The sequence below is a fragment of the Pogona vitticeps genome, chromosome 6, assembly GCF_051106095.1.
Source record: "Pogona vitticeps strain Pit_001003342236 chromosome 6, PviZW2.1, whole genome shotgun sequence".
In the NCBI taxonomy this organism is placed as follows: Eukaryota; Metazoa; Chordata; class Lepidosauria; order Squamata; family Agamidae; genus Pogona; species Pogona vitticeps.
In genome coordinates this window covers 92,624,462-92,644,359 of record NC_135788.1, presented here as the reverse complement: position 1 = coordinate 92,644,359, position 19,898 = coordinate 92,624,462, and the positions used below count along the sequence as shown (strand labels likewise).

Below are 19,898 nucleotides of genomic sequence, written 5' to 3'. Positions count from 1 at the left end.
CAATGTGACAGGAGTTGATAATGATTGGTTTCCTTAGGCCCCGTTTCTCTGCCTGCATAACCCAGTGAGTTAGGTTTCTGGCAACACAGCCAGATGTTGGAAGTTCAGTTCCCCATAGTGCCTCCCTGAGAAAAGCCAGGGTTGCCATAAGTCAGAATCATCTTGGATTATACAGTACATTGTTGTTATTGCTGCTGCTAATTGTTCCCAACTTTTGTTGGCCACTCTAGCATCAGTGGAGCTAAATCAACCCAATAGTCATCTCTGTTCCATGCAGCAAGAAACACAAAGTGAATCATTCCATACTGGAGGGGGACATAAACAAAGGCATTTGTATTCTAAATTTCTCCAAGGTACCACATCCAGCTGCTTCAGACTAAAATGTCTGATATTGTAAACTTTGTTGAAGGAATAAGAAAAACTCCCTTTTTTTGCGGTAATAATAACAATTATGTGCTGTGAAGTGAAATCTGACTGATGGTGACCCTTTCCAGGGTTTTCTAAGTAAAGAGTAGTCACAAGTGGTTTGCCATTGCCTTCTTCTGTGTGTGCCTGGGGACAGTACAGATTGCCCAAGGCCATATAGGCTGGCTCTTCTGGGATGTACAATAGGGAATTGAACTCCCAGCCTCTAAGTCACTGAGCTATGTGGCAGTACTGGTCAATTTAAAAGCCAGGACAGAGTACATATGCTTGTCTACCAGGCTTTCTAATACAGTACTTTGAGCTGGGTACAGGCTTAAACAACTTCAGTTACCAGAAAAACATGGCATAATTCTCTTTACTTAATGTTATTTCTGCATGTTCTCTGCCATCAAGTCGGAACCGACTTACAGCGACCCAAATAGGGCTTTAAAGGAAAGTGAGATATTTAAGGAGTGGTTTTACCAGTTCCACTGCCCCAGGGAGTTTCCATAGCCAAGTGGAGATTCAAACCCTGTTTTCCAGAGTCCTAGTCCATCACTCTGTCCACTACACCGGTGGTTCTTAACATGGGCAATAATGCCCCCCAGGGGGCGATTTCATTTTTCAGGGGGGCGGTAGAACGAAAAGGGGCGGTGTGGGGGCGAAAGAACAGAAGGGGGAGGTAGGGGGGCGCTGGAGCGAGCCAAGCCTGTGAAGGTGACTGCAGCCGCAGTGCTGGCAGTAGATCCGGTGCTGCTGCTGCCGCCAGATGATCCAGCTCTTTCTACCTGCCACGTCTCGCCTTTTTCCTTTAGGGGAGCACTGAGTGTGGATCGGGTGGAAGGAAAGGGTCTCTTGGGTCCTCATCCTCGCCCCGTGAAGTGCTGCCTCGCACCCGGGTGGGGAGGGAGACTAGGTAGGTAGGTAGGTAGGTAGGTAGGTAGGTAGGTAGGTAGGTAGGTAGGTAGGTAGGTAGGTAGGTAGGTAGGTAGGTAGGTAGGTAGGTAAGATATCATCACCTCAGGGAGGGGGGCGATGGTAACTTCCTCAATGGCTCAAGGGGGCGTTTCTTTAAAAAAGGTTAAGAACCACTGCACTACACCACCCTGGGAATCTAATCATGTGCCATCAAATCAATTGGGAAAGCTTTGCTTTCAAATCAATACTTCATTCATATCTTCTTTCCCTTTTTTCCAATTTTCACTTTGCTTGTTTCTTATTTATAAGTTCTAGATATGGAGCAATAATTATTATGACATATATTGTTAATTCTGGGGAGGATACAACTGTTATTATTATTTATTTAGACAAATATTGGATCCACTTTCCCTAAGGACAGCATGAAGATAAAGCATAAAAGTAAATGCCTCCACCTCCAGCATCAGTAGCTTTTTGAACTCAGATTCAAAGGACTTGAGCATCTGAATCTTATTTGATAGCATCTTGTTTGAACATGCATATCAGTGTCAAACATAGTTTTCAGTGGCATTTGCTTGGCAAAAGCTTTGAGAAATCTTTGCCTAGATGATGTTGTTTCCAATCTTTAAGACTCTGAACTGTCAAGTTGACTGATTATTATCATCTGGGCCAGCAGAGTTCACACAGAAGACATCTATTGCTAGCACCCCATTGTGTCACCAAGGTTTGCAATCATATCCCAGACTGAAAAGTCATATTCAGTTATACATGCCTCAGCGTGAATTAACAGTGCATTGTGTCATCTTCTAGGATATGGTGTAGGAGTACAGATATAGTGAATTAAGGAGTTTCCAAAGAGCAGAGCTTGGGAAAGCTTCTGGTAGTAAAGCTCACAGGTGTAAATTAGGGGGTTGTGAATAACATCTAATCTGTCTAAGTATTAGACATATAAATCAAGATCAATTTATCCAAGCTGATCTTGCAATGGTATGAATCCATTTCTTTTCAGCTCTCTGAAAGTATTTGTATGATTCTGGACTGGAAGAAAAAATGGTAGTGGGGGAAATAAAGGGCTATAATCATAGATAGGAGTGCTATACAACACCATCAAACTAGAGAATATGGTGGTCTTTCTGCTTATAGGCAAGGCTCCTACCAGCTTCTTCTATGTCCCCCTCCACCAGGGAGACATGCTCAGGGAAAATGCATGTTTGGGGTGTATAAGATGTCCCCTTAGTGTCTGTAGTCAGTAGCCTGGCTTGCCCAAGTGTGCCCATTCACTGTATGATGAAAATCAGAGCACTATATGTTTGGTATAGGTCTTCTAAGTCTATGCATCAGATACATAGGCACACCAGCAAGAAAAAAAGATTTCCTTTGTATCTGTAGCACAGGAGAGGCTGTGCCCTATCAAAGCACTTTGGGATAGAATTTTCTTCTATTGTAGCGACTATAGGCTCATCCAAATGCGGCTTGTGTTGATGTGAGGACGAACCGTTTTTCCTTTCCCCCATAGATCTAAAATCACTCACTCCAAGCTTCTATACTTGTATGCAACAGTTTAACAAACATGTGAAGATGATGACAATCAATCAATCAATCAACCAACCAACCAACCAACCAACCAACCAACCAACCAACCAACCAACCAACCAACCAACCAACCAACCAACCAACCAACCAACCAACCAACCAACCAACCAACCAACCAACCAACCAACCAATCAATCAATGTATTTTCTTGGTAGCAAAGCATAACACAAACACCAGCAGGACTTACTTCTGAATAGAAGCACTCAACTCCCCCAACCCTAAAACATTTTTGGCAGGCAGCACCTACTACACCAAGTAAAACCAGTGCTGAGGAGCAGCGATTTTGGGGAGGAAAAATCCCACCTTTTTGCCTTGATTTGAAAACCTAACTGGGACCCAGATGAAATTAATAATTATGAGTCAATTTAACAAAAAGGGAGAATAACATATTGAATTGGAAACCTCCCACCTTTTTTCTTTTCCCTCTCAGAAATGTTATGCCCTCCCCTTCTCTTGGGGAAGGGGGCATGAAATAAATTTATAAGGCAAAAATATTTTTGGAGGGTTTTGGAAAAATAACAAGAATGTGCAGATTCATATGACAAACAATGGAAATATACATTCTCATATATGCTTTAAGAAAGAACAAACGAATAATCTGAAATCAAATTATTTATATAGCTTATATTTTCATAATAACTAACCTGGAGATGCAAGAAAACAATGATAGTACAATCAAAAATACACCCCATCTGAATGAATTTAATGATCTTTATTATTATGTCTAAAAAATCTAATAAACATTTTTTAAAAAACAACAACACTTCAGGTAACTAAGAAGGTATTTATATGTGGAAATAGTAAAACAATTGTTCCATTTATCACCCTTAGCAAATTCCTGACTCCAAACTATTTAGTCCATGTATGTCTTTTGTATTAGGCTCTGATTAAAAAAAACAACGTAGGTGCCACACCCCAAAAATAGTTGACTTGAACAACTTCTAGCAAATATGATAGAACTGGCCCTACTAAAATATGCTGGTACTGTATCTTTTCACCTTTAGCCTTGCCCTTGCCCATCACTGGAAGGTCTCTGTACAGTGGTGCCTCACGATTGCTTTGCAGGACAATTAATCCGCAAGACTATTGGTTTTTGCGATCGCTGTTGCGCTTCGCAAGACGGTTTTCCTATGGATGATTTTCGCAAGACGATGTTTGGGTCCATGACTCGCAAGATAATTTTTTTAGAGACGCTTTTTCACAAGACGATGTTTCTGACAGTTGGGTCCATGACTCGCAAGATGATTTTTTTAACAGATGCTTTTTCACAAGACAAATGTTTTTCTATGATATTTATAAAGTTTTTTTATTTGACTTTGTTCTGACTCTCTTTTTTTGCCCATAGGAACGCATTAATTAGATCTCAATGCATTTCTATGGGAAACCACATTTCACAAGACTTTTTTCCACAAGATAACGATTTTTCCCCCATTGGAAAGCATTAATTAGATTTCAATGTATTCCTATGGGGAACCGCATTTTGCAAGACAATGTTTTCACAAGAAGACGTTTTTCGCGGAATGAATTAACATTGTCTTGCGAGGCACCACTTTATTCCCCACCCCCCCAAAGGTCTCTGAAACTGAATACAGTTCTCAAGCTGAAAGAAATTCTGACCTTGAGTGAATCCAAACCAGAGTAAGAGAGAAGTGCAGTTCTGTGGATTCTCCACATCAGCCAGATGTGACTACAATCGGAAGAAACATCTTATGCTCAGCAGATAAAAACATTATTTGAGTTTACGTTGGCACAACTATTTCTAATTTGGTGGAAAAAAGAACAAGTGATAACTTGTGCTAGAGGCTGCTGTCTCTTTGTGCTGTTACCCCCATCCCTACAGTCAAAATGAAAGTTTCAAAGTTGTAGTTGCAGAAGAGGTAACCATGTTAGTATGTGCAAGCATTATAGGTAAATAAAATAAAATAAAAATACGACTTAAGAAAAAACTTGATGGCACCTTAAAGACATATTTTTTTATATTTCTGTAACAGTCTTTAAGGCGCCATAGTATTTTTATTTATTATTTTATTTTTAATTTTGTTTTTGCCTATGTAGTTTCAAAGCAGGTGGGGGAGGGCCAATCTCAGAGTACTGTAATTGGCAACCTTTTGGTCCTAGGAGAGGAGTGCTGAAATTCCAAACCTTGCTGCAAAGAGGCTTGAGACCGCAGCCTCAGAGGACTTACATCAGCTGTCACAGATCTGTGCCACAAATTTTTGGGCTCCTGTGTACAATTTTTCTGAATGATTCATAAAGGAGTTGTGCTAAGCTGAAAGTTGATTGATGAAAGCTTGAAAGTTGATTGATTTTTAGTAATTCAATAAAAGGTATCACCCACTATTACATCTGGGTAATCTTGGGGGCCACATGGCCTTTTCCTTGTTGTTGTCTCTAAAGAGACAGCCTTTCATATCCAAGTCCAGTTTAGAAAACAGAGAAGAAAAAGAGACCTTAAAAATTTGCCATTAGCACCTTGGCAACGGTCTGAGCAAGCATTCAGGTCCCCTGTTTAATACCCACTCTACTATGATGTGGTATATCTATTTCAGTCATAGCCATTGGACAGACTTCTACTGGTGTTCATGTAAGTTTGGTATAACTTGCTGCCTGCCAATTGCAGCCAACAGTCAAGGTACCAGGATGCATCTCCATTGCAGAAGCGGAGATATGGCCATGTATGTGATTGAGACACGTATTATCTCGTTAATGAACTGCAATTAGCCTGGCAAATTACACAAAACTTACACAAATGCCAACTGGATTTTAGCCATACGTATTTCTAAATTTGCATATACAGTACTGTATACATATAAACTATCTAATACATCTTTTGCACAAACTGGTGTCCTCATTTTGTTCTTGTGGATGGGGAATACATGTACTTTATCTCTACAGTATTTACAACTGATTCCCTGACACCGTCACTTGCTAGACCCTAAACATTTGCATTACCAGTGGATTATGACTTTGTCAGTTTCTTAAGAGCAGAGCACAAAGAAAGCAACTTGCTCTTCTGCAAATTGTTTGATTACTCCTATGAAGCAACAAAACAAGCATAAAGGAAACCACATATTCTTCTCCCATTCACTCTTGCTTGATCTGCCAGAAGGAAACTGTGTAAAACCTCTCTCTTACTTTTGTTTTTGTTTGCTTTTAAGCAGAGTGCCCCCACCCATTTCATCAATCTGAATTAGTGATATTCTAACTGCATGATGTATGATGATGATGAATGTCATTTAGGTCATTCATCACAAACACAATCTCTGTTTTTACTCTATCTGAAATCTAACAGCATCATAATGCTTGATGAATCCTGTGTCAGAGAACGAGGCCCCTTTCTCCTCATTGCATCTTAGGGCAACACATAGACTGTGTGCCCTTAAGGACAGATCTCCCCCCCACACACACACACACTTTCTACAACCACCTGCTTTTTTTAACATGTCAGATGAAGAGATCTTGGAAGCTTTCATACATTTTTGCACTCTTTTTTGGGTGGTGGGTTCATTCTAGTAAAGGTATTACAAGAGTACGATTTGGGAAGTTTAATTCTTTGAGCCGGCACAGCTACTTCTGCTTTTCATATAATACATCACTCTTATGTATTGGGCACAGAGATTAATCTCTGAGAAAGAGGGAGGGAGGGAGGGAGGGAGGGAAGGAAAGGCAAATAAGCATACAAAAGCATGCATGTCTTTGGGACTGTGAATACACAGTTTAAGAAACTATGGCGGAGAGCCATGTGACCTGTGGAGGGATCAAGACAACAGTAGTTTACAAAGCAACACTGAGATTAATTCTTACCATGACAAGAAATGTGACACTGAATACGTCTTCCAATGCCCTAAAATTGCTACAGACAGTAGGAATCAGGGCAAGCTCTCAGAGCTTGAAAACCTTAGAGCCATGATGAATGACGATGCTTCACCGTTGCTGATTCAAGAATAAGATCTTGCCACTTTAAAAAAAAATCTACGTTTCCCTCCTTGCTCACCCTCCTCTCTTTTCCTCTGGCTCACTTTCACTGCAGGCTGGGAACGCTCTGCAGCAGCCTTCTCCTGCTATCCATAAGGTTCTGTTAGCCAAGGTGGAGGATGGGAGCAGCATGGAACTGTCCCAGCTCCTCAATGAGATCAGGGCAAACTATGAAACGCTCATCACCCGAAGTCAGATAGAGACGATCCTCTCAGCAGGGACCCAGGTAATGATTCTATACAGACAGGCGCCTACCCGAATAAGGAGACAATCCAATGTGTACTCAGTTCCTCCCTCAGCCTCTGTGAGGTACAGTATTTTGTTTTTCAATGCAGCATTTTAATGGGGAAGGGAATCCAAATTCCTCTCTCTCTCTCTCTCTCTCTCTCTCTCTGTCTCTGTCTCTCTCTCTCCTCCTTTTCATACTGCAGCATGTATAGGGGAAGAATATGCTCAAATGTTATGAAAACAATGCGAAGGTCAAATTGTCACCTTGCATTCAAATATGTGTCTAAAAATAATGACAAATAATATTGCTATTTATTTATTAGCCCAAACTCCCTTTGTATATGCAATATGGCTCAAAGCTTCACTTTGAGCAAAAGAGAATACAAATTATATGAAATTTATCAGTGGGGTACAGAAATCAGGTTCAAGGAGGGGTAGCCTCTAGGCATTTATTAGATTGTGGATGCCTATGTTTATACACTCATGGGAATATTTACAAGTTCCCCCAGAAAACAAAAATGGGTGTTGTAGTGTGATGTTTTGCTTGTCCATGTGGAGTCACGTATTTCTTAAAGGTTACCTGGTCACGATGACAGTATTAAAAATTCACATGTCAATAAAATACCTCTGAAACTCATAACTGAAGTACAAACTGGATGATCATATACCATGAAATCTAAGGTGGGTGGAAGTTCAGTTTACCACCCCACTGTGCTTTGAAATGGTTATTTCTGAATGGATGATCCTTTTTATAACCTTCTAAAGCTGGCTTTCCTCTTAAATGGGCTGATACAATTTGTTTGATAGCCAGCTCATCTCAAGAGCTTGGGACAGGTTACAACATTTCTTTACATCATTTTATTCTAACAACAGTGTGATAGGTTAGGCCCAGAACTGAGCATCCAGTGCATTTCTCATTTGGGTCTCCCATTCCCCAGTTGAATATACCATACATCCAAATTCCTCTGGGCCGCACATAGAAGCAAGTCATAGACCGCAACACATTTCGGCTTTAAACTAAGAAGTTTTGGCTCTAAACGAAGACATTTACATATTTTCCTGTGCCATGGAAGTACAGCGCTGGAAATACCAATGACTTCAGGGTCACTGGGGAAGTGAGGGGAGCTGTTTATATTCTTGTTGATCATATCTTTTCTCAAGTACTTTCTGACTTCCATCATTACCTGGCAAGTGTCGGTAACCAAGAGTAAATTCAGCTGTCTTGTAGCAACTGTACTCACTATTGGGCCACTTTGACTCCCATCCCGAGAAAAACATGCTTTGGATTTTATTGTCTTTTACCCCAGACATCAAACAAAGGATAGGTAAGACTTTTAGCTTTTTGTTTTGATTTGTTTTGTTTAAGTTGCTCTTTGGTACAAGTTAACCAAAAATCACACATTTCTTCATATTTGGGACAGGAGGAATTTCAACGTTTTAAAATGTGAGAGAAAATGAAGCAGACAGATCCATCATTCCAGATCCAAGGCTTTGGGAGTTTAATTCTTAAAAGTCTGGTTTTGATTCTCAGTTTGGTCAGTCGCATCAGTGCAACATTAGAATTCCTCAAAGGGTCCTTTAATATCTGTATGGTAGGCAGATAAGTCCTCCCCTTGTGAAGTACAGCTCCCAGAAAAGATTATTTAATTGTTTGTTTGTTATATTTTTATATACTGTATATGTTATATATACCCATCTTTCTCCTTAAAATGGATTCAAGGCAGTTTATTAAAAGACAATATTTTTAAATATTGACTCATTAAAAGACAATATTTTTAAAAGCTAAAAACAGTAAGTATACAAAAATTAAAAAGAATCAAACAAATACCATACTAAAAATCATTACCCAAACCAGATTCAAAGCAACAAGGCAGAACACTCCATTTAAAAACCCCTCCCAGACAGTCAATCCCTAAGACAAAGTCTGTTAGAAGATAAAGATCTTCATCTGCTTGCAGAAGGGCAGCAAAGATGGGGCCAATCTGGCCTCCTGTGGGACGGAGTTCCAGAGTCTTAGCCAGTACATGTAGATTGGACTTGGCAAGTACACATAGTTGATAAATTTATTCTGTTTCTTTCTGAAAATAACTTGCCAGAGTCTATAAATTTGCTCATATTTAGGATGGCAATAACTTGAGGTTCAGATGTGGAAAACAGTGAAGCTGACAAACTATACTATTTCTACTCAGGTCCAACACATCTTGAAGACTACGTTTCTAATGCACTCCTACTCTGAGGTAATATCATACTGCAAGAAGCCACATTATCTGTGGCAAGGGCCAAGGCATTTAGATTTTTAGCATCTCCAAGTCACTGAATAGCTTTGCAGAAAAGTTCTATTTTAGTCCACTTCTCTGGGCCTTTAGATAAAAATTAAAACCTCTGTTTTGCAAGATTCTTGATACAGAGATTGGTTGCTCTATGGTTTTTATTTTGACCTTCTCTGATACAATGGCTTAGCTTAATAATCGGCAACTTTTAGAGAATTATTGTGCTGCTGTTTATGGCTCTGTAAGTATTTCATTCCAAGCTCTGTTGCTGCATTCTAAGTAATAAAAATATCCATGTGAAGGTCAAGACTTTTACTATTTAGTCCCCAGGTCATTTAGTTTGAGGAGTAACTATTATTACAGAGGAATACAGTATTCTGTTCTGTGGGTCCAGTATTTTTAGGCTTTCCTCCAGTAAAGCATAGCTTTTACTTGGTTGTTGTAGGTTTTTTAGGCTGTTTGGCCGTGTTCTGAAAGTTTTTCTTTCTAACGTTTCACCAGTCTCTGTGGCTGGTATCTTCAGAGGACAGGAGTTAGAACCCTGTCTGTGTTCTGGTGTAATGTGTGGGATAGTTGAGTATTTGCAGCTGTGGAATCAGCTTTTTGTCCTTTTCAGGAGATTGGGTGATTATGGTGATCAGGGTGTGTTTTTTGGTTGTTGTTTGTTTGTTTGTTGTTGTTGTTGTTGTTGTTAGAGATAACAATAACCATCAGATCCCGGCCACGAAAGCCTTTGAGAATATACAGCTTTTACCACTGGCTTAGTTTACTGTTTCACGTGGCTCATGTATACATTTGGCATATAGGTTGCTCCAACATTCATGTACATACTGTACATGTGTAGTTGGCTTCAGTAGATTCTGTTAGCATTTGGATCTCTGAGAAGGCATGGGAAGGCTGTGTTGGCTGGTTCTCCAATTTACCAGTTACTTACAGTGCTCTTGTGGTTCCTCTTGCTGCTTAGATTCTTGGTTCTCAGAATGTTCTCTAACCAAGGGGCTGGCCCTACCATTAAATAGAGTGGTGCAGCCCCCTCTGACAGCAGATACTGAGAGACAGGGAACAAGGTCCTATGTGCCCTCTAAGCTATTATGCAGCCCTGGGATGTAGTGGAAGACATTATCTTTCCTATGTTGAAATAACATTCAAAGGTAATTTGTGATTTGGCAATTGCACACTTATGACTTATCTAGGAGACACAATACTTCTGGGTACTGGGGGGCAAATCCCTTAGAAGCAATATTCTAATTCACATTGCCATCAGCATCTCTACACAATCTGTGTGGCCCAGGTAACTAACAATTATTCCCTACTACCCAGCTGTGGAAAGTTCAGCTCCCAGCATGATAGAATGAATCAATATTTTATATGCATTTTCAAAACAAGCTTCATCAGACTGAATGAAAAAATATATTAACAGATAAGCTTTATAAGGCTCAGAACAGAAGCAAGCAACCCATAGGCCAGCGATGGCAAACCCGTGCCACAGCTGATACGCAGAGCCCTTTCTGTGGGCATGCAAGACATATGTCACTGGATCACTACTCCCCCCTTCCGCAGCTAAACTTGTGGAGTCGACTGCAGCCATGGTGCTGGCTCTTCAACAGGTCAGGATCCAGAGCCACTGGCATTGGCAGTGGCTCAGGCGTGGGGTCTCGAGGCAACTCCGTGCCCAGGATTCCCCCTTCCACCACCACTTCCAGTTCCGCCACTTCTGGTTCCATCGCTGCGGCCCGCCACCTGCTGTTCACTGTCATTGCTATAGTCCATGGGCCATGCATTGTCAGTGTACTTCTGGTTGGCTTCACCCGATTCTTTCCTGTTTTGGCTGGAAGTAGCTCTCTTCCAAGAGAGAAGAGCGCTCATAGAGTATGGATCCCTCTTTCAAATGGCAGGGGTGAAGAACCCGAAGCAAAGCAAGGAGGCATTATAGGCAAAGAGAAGATATATTTCTGTCCCTCCCACTCACCCATGCTGCCATTACGAGAAAGCTTAAAGCAGCACGAGGAAGACTGATCTTCCTCTCAACCACAAGTGTGAAGTGAAAGGCTAAAATGTCTGCACAGATATTTTGGGGAAAACAATTAATACCGGTCCTGTATGGCAAATGGGGCACTGCTGCATCTCAGGCTATCCTCAGATAGCCCGGGCCTGTCTGCTTCCTTAAATATGGAGGTTAATGGCTCCACTTCTCTTCCCTCCAACAGAGAGGAAACTTCCAGTCTCACCACATGCATGAGAATCAGATCAAATGAGAGCTGGGAGAAAGTGGGGAATAAGGAACTTAGATGAGTTCAGGAGTCAAGCATGGGATGGGAATATGTCTGAGGTGAGAAGCAGATGCTAGGAATGGCAGGGGAGAAAGAAATTCTGTACTAATGTGAGCCTCTGAAGGTCAAAGCATCAGCTTCCCTTTCCTTTAGGATTACACAAATTAGCATGTTTTTTTCTGATGCTTGACCTTCAGGATTTAAGAATGGGATTTCTCAGAAGGCAGATTTCACAAATATGAAACAACAACAAAACCCAACCCTTACCACTATCACCTCTTTACAGCATTAACTATGTGGAAAGATGGATGTTCAGCTCTAATGATAGGCTTTCTCTAACAACGGTTCCTGGGCGTTCAGTGAATGCCTGCCTGCCACTGTATATATATGGGTGTGCCTGTCCTTGCCCTTCACTGTGTCTGTCACCCTGGGTGTGTTCATCATGGTGTGCTTGTGCCTTCTATCACATAACCACAATGGCCAACAGGGTCCATTGCTAGAGAGAAGTATATGAACTGAAAAGTGAGGGGCATGTGTATGAATAGTAGAAATGTGTATCTTTATGTTTTCGTGAGGGAACTTGTCAACACCGGCCCATGCAGGCCCAGAAAGATAAAACTCTTGAGGTAAAAAAAAATTGCCTGCTTCTGCTCTAGGTCAATGAACATATACTTATATTCTTCCTTGTGATTCATAACTTTCAGAAAGTTTGTGGCTTACTGAGATATTTTCCTTACACCTATTATTTTCCACTTTCACAAATATATTACACAATCCATTACACAGTCATCACCTGGAGGACAAAATTAATAGGTGACCAATAAATGTAAATCAATTATAATGCACAATGATTATACTGTATAAGATTTTTCAATGCAGATATATATATATATAACTTACATGTTCTGTTACAAACATGGGGAAAGTGTTGCTTTTGGACAAGTGCCTATTTTAGTTCCCTGTCAAGAAATATATTTACAAAAGTGAAGATAGAATTAGAAGTGTTTGAAGAAACAAATGTCTTACAGCACTTTAAAGATTAACAATATTTTTCTGGCATGAGTTTTCATAGGATAGAACCTACCTCTCAAATGCAGGTTTACAAGGTAGACAAGGAAATTCTCTATCCACAGGGTTTCGGACTATATTATCCACATGGATCTTTTTTAATTGAGGATTCCTGATTCACCAACTTGGTGACCTCCATGTGTTTTTGACTAGAATACCCGCCAGCTCCACAGAATATGTCTGAATGATGAGAGGGGGTGGAAATTGAATCCCAAAACAGCTGGTAGGTACCGAACTAGGGAAACGTGATCAACAACATTTTATAGTTTATTGCACATGCTGGGTCATTACTAGCCAGTATATTTTCAGCCAGGCACCCACAAGTGTGTGCTTTGTGGAAACATGTGCAGGCACCTAAGCATTTCATTTCTGGCCTCCTCTAGGAGCACTATTTTGGCTCCAATAATCTGAAATTCATTTTGTGACTAAGGTGCTGTGTATCACAAGCCAAGTGTAAATTTACTTCCTTGCTCCCTTTAACCTAAGGGGAGCCTTTCACTGTAGAATTTGAGAGGAAACTCTCTTTCCGACTTTTAAAGAACACTTCAGTCTTTTCCCACTACCGTGTGATAGACTGTCTGAGGAAATGAGTAGGATCATGCCCTCGTATACTTCTCCCTGCCAATCCTGAAGCCCTACATCAGGGTACATTTATCTAGAGAAGACTGAAAAGTTACATGCTCAGTACTCTCACAATAAGTTTGGAATTAGACACACTCATCATGACAGCCTCCATAGCCAGTCTTTGTAAAAAATAAAAATACAAAAATACAAAAATGCAAATGCTAAATCAGTCTATTATCAATAAATTACGATCAAATATTTTGACTAAATTGCCCATTCAAGACTAAACTACTGTATCTTCAAATACTTTCTATTACAACAGGGACAGCTTGAAACAATATACTTTTCCTGGAAAATTTGCAACTACTATGGATGAGATTTTTTGAAGGAGGGTACAAATCCCATAATTCACCATTCTGGAAACTCTACTTAATAGATAAATGTGGTTCACCTAGGAGAGAGGCCTAGGCCTAGCTCCATCTAGCTTCCTGTTTAGAAAAAAAGCTCCTAGCTATCACCGAAGGAGGAACAGGAAGCTTGGGAACAATTAGGCCTAGCTAGGCCACAAAGCTTTCAGTTTAGCTCTTTCTCCCAGGTGAGCCACATTTAGGTGTCTGTCTATTAGATAGATTCCCCCAGAATGGACAATTATGGAATATGAAGTCCAGCTACTCTGTTTTCCTGAAAGTAAGACCTAACCTGAAAATAAGCCCTAGTATGATGTTTCAGCATGTTTGTAATATAAGTTCAACCCCAAAAATATACCCCCGTTAAGTGAAACCCCACCCTCCACCACTGTTCAACAGTGTGCAGCAACTAGAAGAAGATGATATGACTGTAAAATAAAACATCTCCTGAAAATAAGCCCTAACACATTTTTGGAGCAAACGTTAATATAAGACCCTGTCTTATTTTCAGGGAAACATGGTACCAGCTACTAAGAGGCTTGCAACTCATTTCAGAGAGAACAGGGAAGCCTGGAAGGAATGTCACACTTGTATACATTGAGAAAGTGAGAGCTTTGACAATATGAACTCTGGCTCCACTATATATATCACTACAGTGGTGCCTCGCATTATGATGTTAATTCGTTCCAGCGAAATCGCTGTAGAACGTAAAGCGATTTTTAAAAGCCCATAGAAATGCATTAAAACTCGATTAATGCGTTCCTATGGGCTTGAAACTCACTGTCCAGCGAAGATCCTCCATAGCGTGGCCATTTTCGCTGCCTGTGCAGCGAGGAATCCGTCCCAGAAAACAGCGGGCAGCCATTTTTTTTACCCGGTGGCCATTTTGAAACCGCTGATCAGCTGTGCGGAAATCTTCGTTTTGCGATAATCGGTTAGTGAAAAAAACCCATAGGAAACATCGTTTTGCAATCGCTTTTGCGATCGCAAAAACTTCTTCGTTATGCAATTTCTTCATTAAATGAAGCACTCGTCTTGCGAGGCACCACTGTATATGATAGCTGTCTCCAAATTAGAGATGGGGCTATTCGTTTTCATATATGAATACCCCCACACAGGTGAACATAACGGTCCAGCCCCCCTCATGGTTGACTAGCCACTCGTCAGCTCATATTGACTAGCCACTCGTCAGCCTCGCAGGGAGGCTCGTCTTCCCTCCTTCTGCCAGGAGTGGCTAGTCGACCACGAGCTTTGGAGCAATCGGAAGGGAGCACAGAGCCAGCTGCAGCAGCGGACAGGTGAGTGGACAGTCCTCGGTATGTCCATCTGTGTGGGGGTATTCATATACAAATACCCCCATCTCTACTCCAAATATATGAAGGACCGCTACACAGAAGAAGAAGCAAGCTTGTTTTCTCCAGGTCCAGAGGGTAGAATCCGGATTAATAAATTCAAATTACAAGAGCTGAGATTTCAATTAAAGATTAGGAAGAAATTTGTAACAAAAGCTGTTTGGCAGTTGAATGGACAATAGTAGTGGATTCCCCTTCCTGAGTTTTCTAAACAGAAGTTGAATGTGTATTGGTCATGAATACTGTACTTTAGTTGTGAATTTCCTGCAGTAGTTGTGAATTGGACCTGATGACTCTTCCAATTCTACAGTTCTGTGTACAGAAGAGCAAGACAATGAAGCTAGCAATTAAGATGCAACAGGGATCAAAGGGATAATCTCTGATGTATTCTGATGAAACTGTAATCGATTGGGAGGAAAATGCTCTTGTTTAATATAGCTGTGGTGAACTTTGTATTCAGTACACATCAGTTATAGAAGTGGAGAAGCCACCACACATGCTTACTCATAATATACTGAGAAGGCTAAAGTAATGTACTTGAGCTATTCCTATCCAAACATCCCTTGTACAGTCTAAGACAGCTACAGTAAGAATATTAAGTTACAATAAAAATCAACCAACCAGAGAACAAATAAACCCAACAAGAATAATGACCCAAGAAGTAGAAATACTTAACAGCAAATAAAAATCTGTTAACAGAGATTCACGAGCATGATTTACTCTGCCAGGACAGTACAATGGACATGAGATGGATTGATTCAATAAAAGAAGGCACAGCCTATGAGATATGAGCACAGCTGTTAATACAATGACCTTTCAGAGGTCCTTAATTATAGGATCACCGTAACTCAGAGGCTACTTGATGGCATAGATCAGCAAAAGTGGTGGGCTAAATTCAATTGTCAGTCCTAACTACTGAAGAATCAGTGAATGAATGCAGCTTGTTAAATCAACATGTATATAAATCCCAATGATTTTAATAGGTCTACTGTAGACTAACAATTGGATTTAGCCCAGTAAGTCTGACAAGTACAGCACACTGCAGCGACCCTGCTGAGCCTAGAGTCAAGGCTTTAAAAGCCAGAAGCACTCCTCAACAGGAAGCTGTCCATGTTGCAGCAGAACATCAATAAGAAGAAGGAGAGTTATCCTTAATCAGATAATTCCAAAATAAAAGATTCAGTCCTCTCTCTTTTTCTAGGCAAGCATTAGTTTGAGACAGGCAGGAGATTCTGTATGGATGATCTAAATGAGAAGACTTGCTCAGAATGAGGAAGGCAGACTTTCTGATTACCCTGTTTTAAACCTTACAGGCCAGGTATTAACGGTAATTCCACTACTGTAAACTTAAGGGCCTTGTCACACAGCCAAAAAAACCTGGGATCTGACCTGTGTTAAAACAGTTTCACATTCACACAATGAATTCCATGGTGTGTATTTATTTTCCTCAAAACTGGATTTTTTTTTAGGAAGCAAGTTAAAATAAATGGCCACCAGAGGGCTGTTTATATTACAGTGGACCCTCGCCTTACAGACGGCTCGACTTACAGACTTTTTGAGTTACAGACTTCTCTGGCTGCAAAATTTAGATTAGACTTGCAGCCAGAGAATCGACTTACAGACCAGAAAAAAACCAAAATGGAATAAAAATAGAATAAAAACCACTGGTTATGGGATTAATCGGTTTTCAGTGCATTGTAGGTCAATGGAGATTCGACTTACAGACTTTTCGACTTGCAGCCACCATTCCAATACGGATTAATTCCTTAAGTAGAGGGTCCACTGTAGCACACTGTTTTCTTAACACTTATGCTCATGTGAATGTTACAGCCAGGTTTAAAAGACAGCATTTCAATTACTCAGTAGGAGGAATGCAGGAAATGACTCAAAAACCATGTGACTTGAGTTGGCTAAAATTAAAACACTACATACTGTATTGTGGGGTGGGTTTTTTTTGGAAATGTAGACAGGCTCTGAGCTTAAAAAAAAATAGGGACCCAGCAGTGTTGTTTCAGCAGTGAAGTGACACATTCCTGATATGTACCAGCAAGCTGGCTGTCAAGTTTTGAACAAGCTAGAGTTTTCAGACACTTTTCAAAGGCAGCCACTGCTGAAGCAATCTAGCTGAGATATAACTAAGGCATGTGTCACTATGTGTCATTAGCTAAGAATGTCGGCTAAGTTAGAAACAGAGTTCGATCCAGCCAGTGACAATTTAGATTCTTCAGCATATGGGAAATAGATAACGTACATGTTCTTTTTTTATAGTTATACTTTTTGGAGTTTTAGTCATGTTAATCTGTGCAAACATTTCAACAAGAAACACAAAACAAAGCAAAAGCAAAAGGAAGCTGTGGCACTTTAAAGATTAACTACTATATTTTAATGTAAGCTTCATCAGACGTATGAGTTAGAACACAGAGACTTCACATAGTAAAACACTAGTGCAAGGCTCTAAGATACAGTGGTGCTTGGTTATTTTGTACAGTGGAGGGTCAAATTGCAGCGGATGTCAGCTTTTTGTGGCTACCAGGATTTAAATTCATAATTTCCATCTCCTGAATTGCAATGTCAGATTAGTTAACCAAGTAAAGAAGCCCCAATATGTGCTTCCTAACAAAATTGGGTGGGAGAGCAAAATACTGTAGCACTTTAAGTGTGAGCTTTCATTGATCAAAATACACTTCTTTAGACTGAGTATGCTTAATTTCAAAAACATGTGATTCATTCACATGACCTATGCTGAAATTTTCAGTGGCAGTGAAAACAAAGCAGCTGGTGCTCTGAAGGTATGTGAGGATTGGAGAGACATGCTTCAGACATGTATCAGACAAATAATAATAATACATATGAGAAACAGACTTCTCAGAAATCATGTTATTCAGTCCTGAAACCAATCACAAAACAAAGCAGGCTAATTTTGAAATTACATAAAGCGAAGAAAGCCCCTGCTATGCACTCCAGTAGAAATATGGCAAATTCATCTTCTTTTGTTTTGTGATTGGTAATTTGGGGATAGTACAGCTTCGCTTGCAGGTCTGATGTCTCATGCGCACAGCAATGAAAAACTTGCAATGTCTGGAGGGAAAATTTTATAAGAGGAGGAAATACCCTTTTGCCTTTACGGTTGATCTGACCATAAGTGCAGAGCAGTTTTCTCAGCTTATACAATTTGCAAATTAGCTAGCTTTGTTTGTGATAGGTCTTCAAGATTTAACCACGGACCTCCTTTGAAATTTGATTTCTTAGCCATGAAAGACTGTTTCACTCACCGTCTCGCCAGCATTAATATGCTTTCGACAGTGATCTCGGGCTATTTTTAATGTCTGTTTCCGCCCTTAGATGCTTTCAGCAGTTAAGGAACTCCTCTGCTAATGACAGATTATCTGTAACATCCATTTTTACCCTCACTCAGATCCTGGACTAAAAGTGGGAATGCTTCCTTGCAGCTTGAAGCAGCCACTAGTGAAAGAATGAGCAAAGACGAAGAAGTGCTAAAAGCAGCCAGGGCAGAGCTAAACGAAGCTAGACGCCAGTGGCATCAGATGCAGATGGAAATTGACTCTCTCCATGCTGTGGTAAGTTAAGTGGAATTTGTTTTTTGACAATTTTTTTCGATATATACCATGTCCATTTAGCGAGCATGCCACTACTCTTACAAAATATTATAAAACATACAGCTAAAATATTTAAACCATATAAAACATATTAAAAGAAAACAAACAGAACCCTATCCCACCCCCCACCCCCATATAATCACCAGTCTGAAACACAGGATGGCAGCCAGTGGGCCAGCATAATTTTACAAAAGGGTGGTGTTTGGGAAGGTCTTGGTTAAAAGCCAGGTTTTTATTTGCTTGTGGAAGCTCAGAGGGTGGGGGCCAGTCGAACCACCACAGGAAAAGAGTTCCAGAGCAGAGTGGCCACTACTGAAAAGGCCCCGTTTCTGATCGATGCCTTCCGGGCCTCTTTTGGAGTGGCCAGATGCAACATTAAAGACTGGGAGGTGCGGGTGGGAATAGTTGTACTATTTCTGTACTGGGGAAAAAGATATCTGCTTGTTTTTCTCTTGGCATTCAAAACAGTTAGTCGAGCTGAGATGTCCAGCGCTCCGTCTTGCCCGGCAATTTTTGACTCCTTTCAGCCTGTCACGCCTGACACTGTCGCCAGGGCGCTTGATCGCTGTCGCGCCACCACCTCCTCCCTGGACCCCTGTCCGGCCTGGCTAATCAAAGCAGCCAGGCCTACAACAACGGAATGGGCCACCGTAATAATTAATGGGTCTTTCCTTGAGGGCAGATTTCCATCTGCCCTCAAGGAGACACTCATTAGGCCCATCAGGAAGAAACCAAGTTTGGCGGCGGACGAGATTGGCAATTACAGGCCCCTCGCCAATGTTTCTTTCCTAAGTAAGGTGGTGGAGAGGGTGGTGGCCAATCAGCTTCAAGCGCACCTGGATGAAACAGATGCCCTGGATCCATTTCAGTCGGGCTTCAGGCCGCGCCATGGCACAGAAACGGCATTGGTCGCCCTGTGTGATGACCTACTGAGGGAGGCTGACAGGGGCAAAGTGTCCCTGCTGGTCCTCCTCGACATCTCAGCGGCCTTTGATACCATTGACCACGGTATCCTCCTGGGGAGGCTCTCCGAGTTGGGAATTGGTGGCCTCGCATTGGCTTGGCTCCGTTCCTTCTTGGAGAACCGCCCCCAGAGAGTGCAGCTTGGGGAGAGCGTCTCGGCCCCGTGGAATCTCAATTGTGGGGTCCCACAGGGGTCGATCATCTCCCCAATGCTGTTTAACATCTATATGAGGCCGCTGGGTGGGGTCATCAGGGGGTGTGGAGCCCG

At 41.1% G+C, this 19,898-nt stretch overlaps 1 protein-coding gene across 3 annotated transcripts in view; it reads left to right on the top strand.

Moving 5' to 3' along the window:
• Positions 1-1,598: 1,598 nt before the first annotated feature.
• Positions 1,599-19,898, top strand: part of KRT222 (keratin 222) — a 35,458-nt gene continuing 17,158 nt past the window's right edge. Inside the window, exons 1-2 of one of the 3 annotated variants that reach the window (XM_020785498.3) lie at positions 1,599-7,117; positions 18,500-18,628. In XM_020785498.3, the coding sequence (XP_020641157.3) occupies positions 7,022-7,117; positions 18,500-18,628 (225 nt within the window). In that variant the 5' untranslated portion in view covers positions 1,599-7,021. Of the gene's footprint in view, positions 7,201-18,465; positions 18,629-19,898 lie in introns of all 3 variants that reach the window. The other 2 variants (XM_078377867.1, XM_073004253.2) reach the window with 2 other exon arrangements.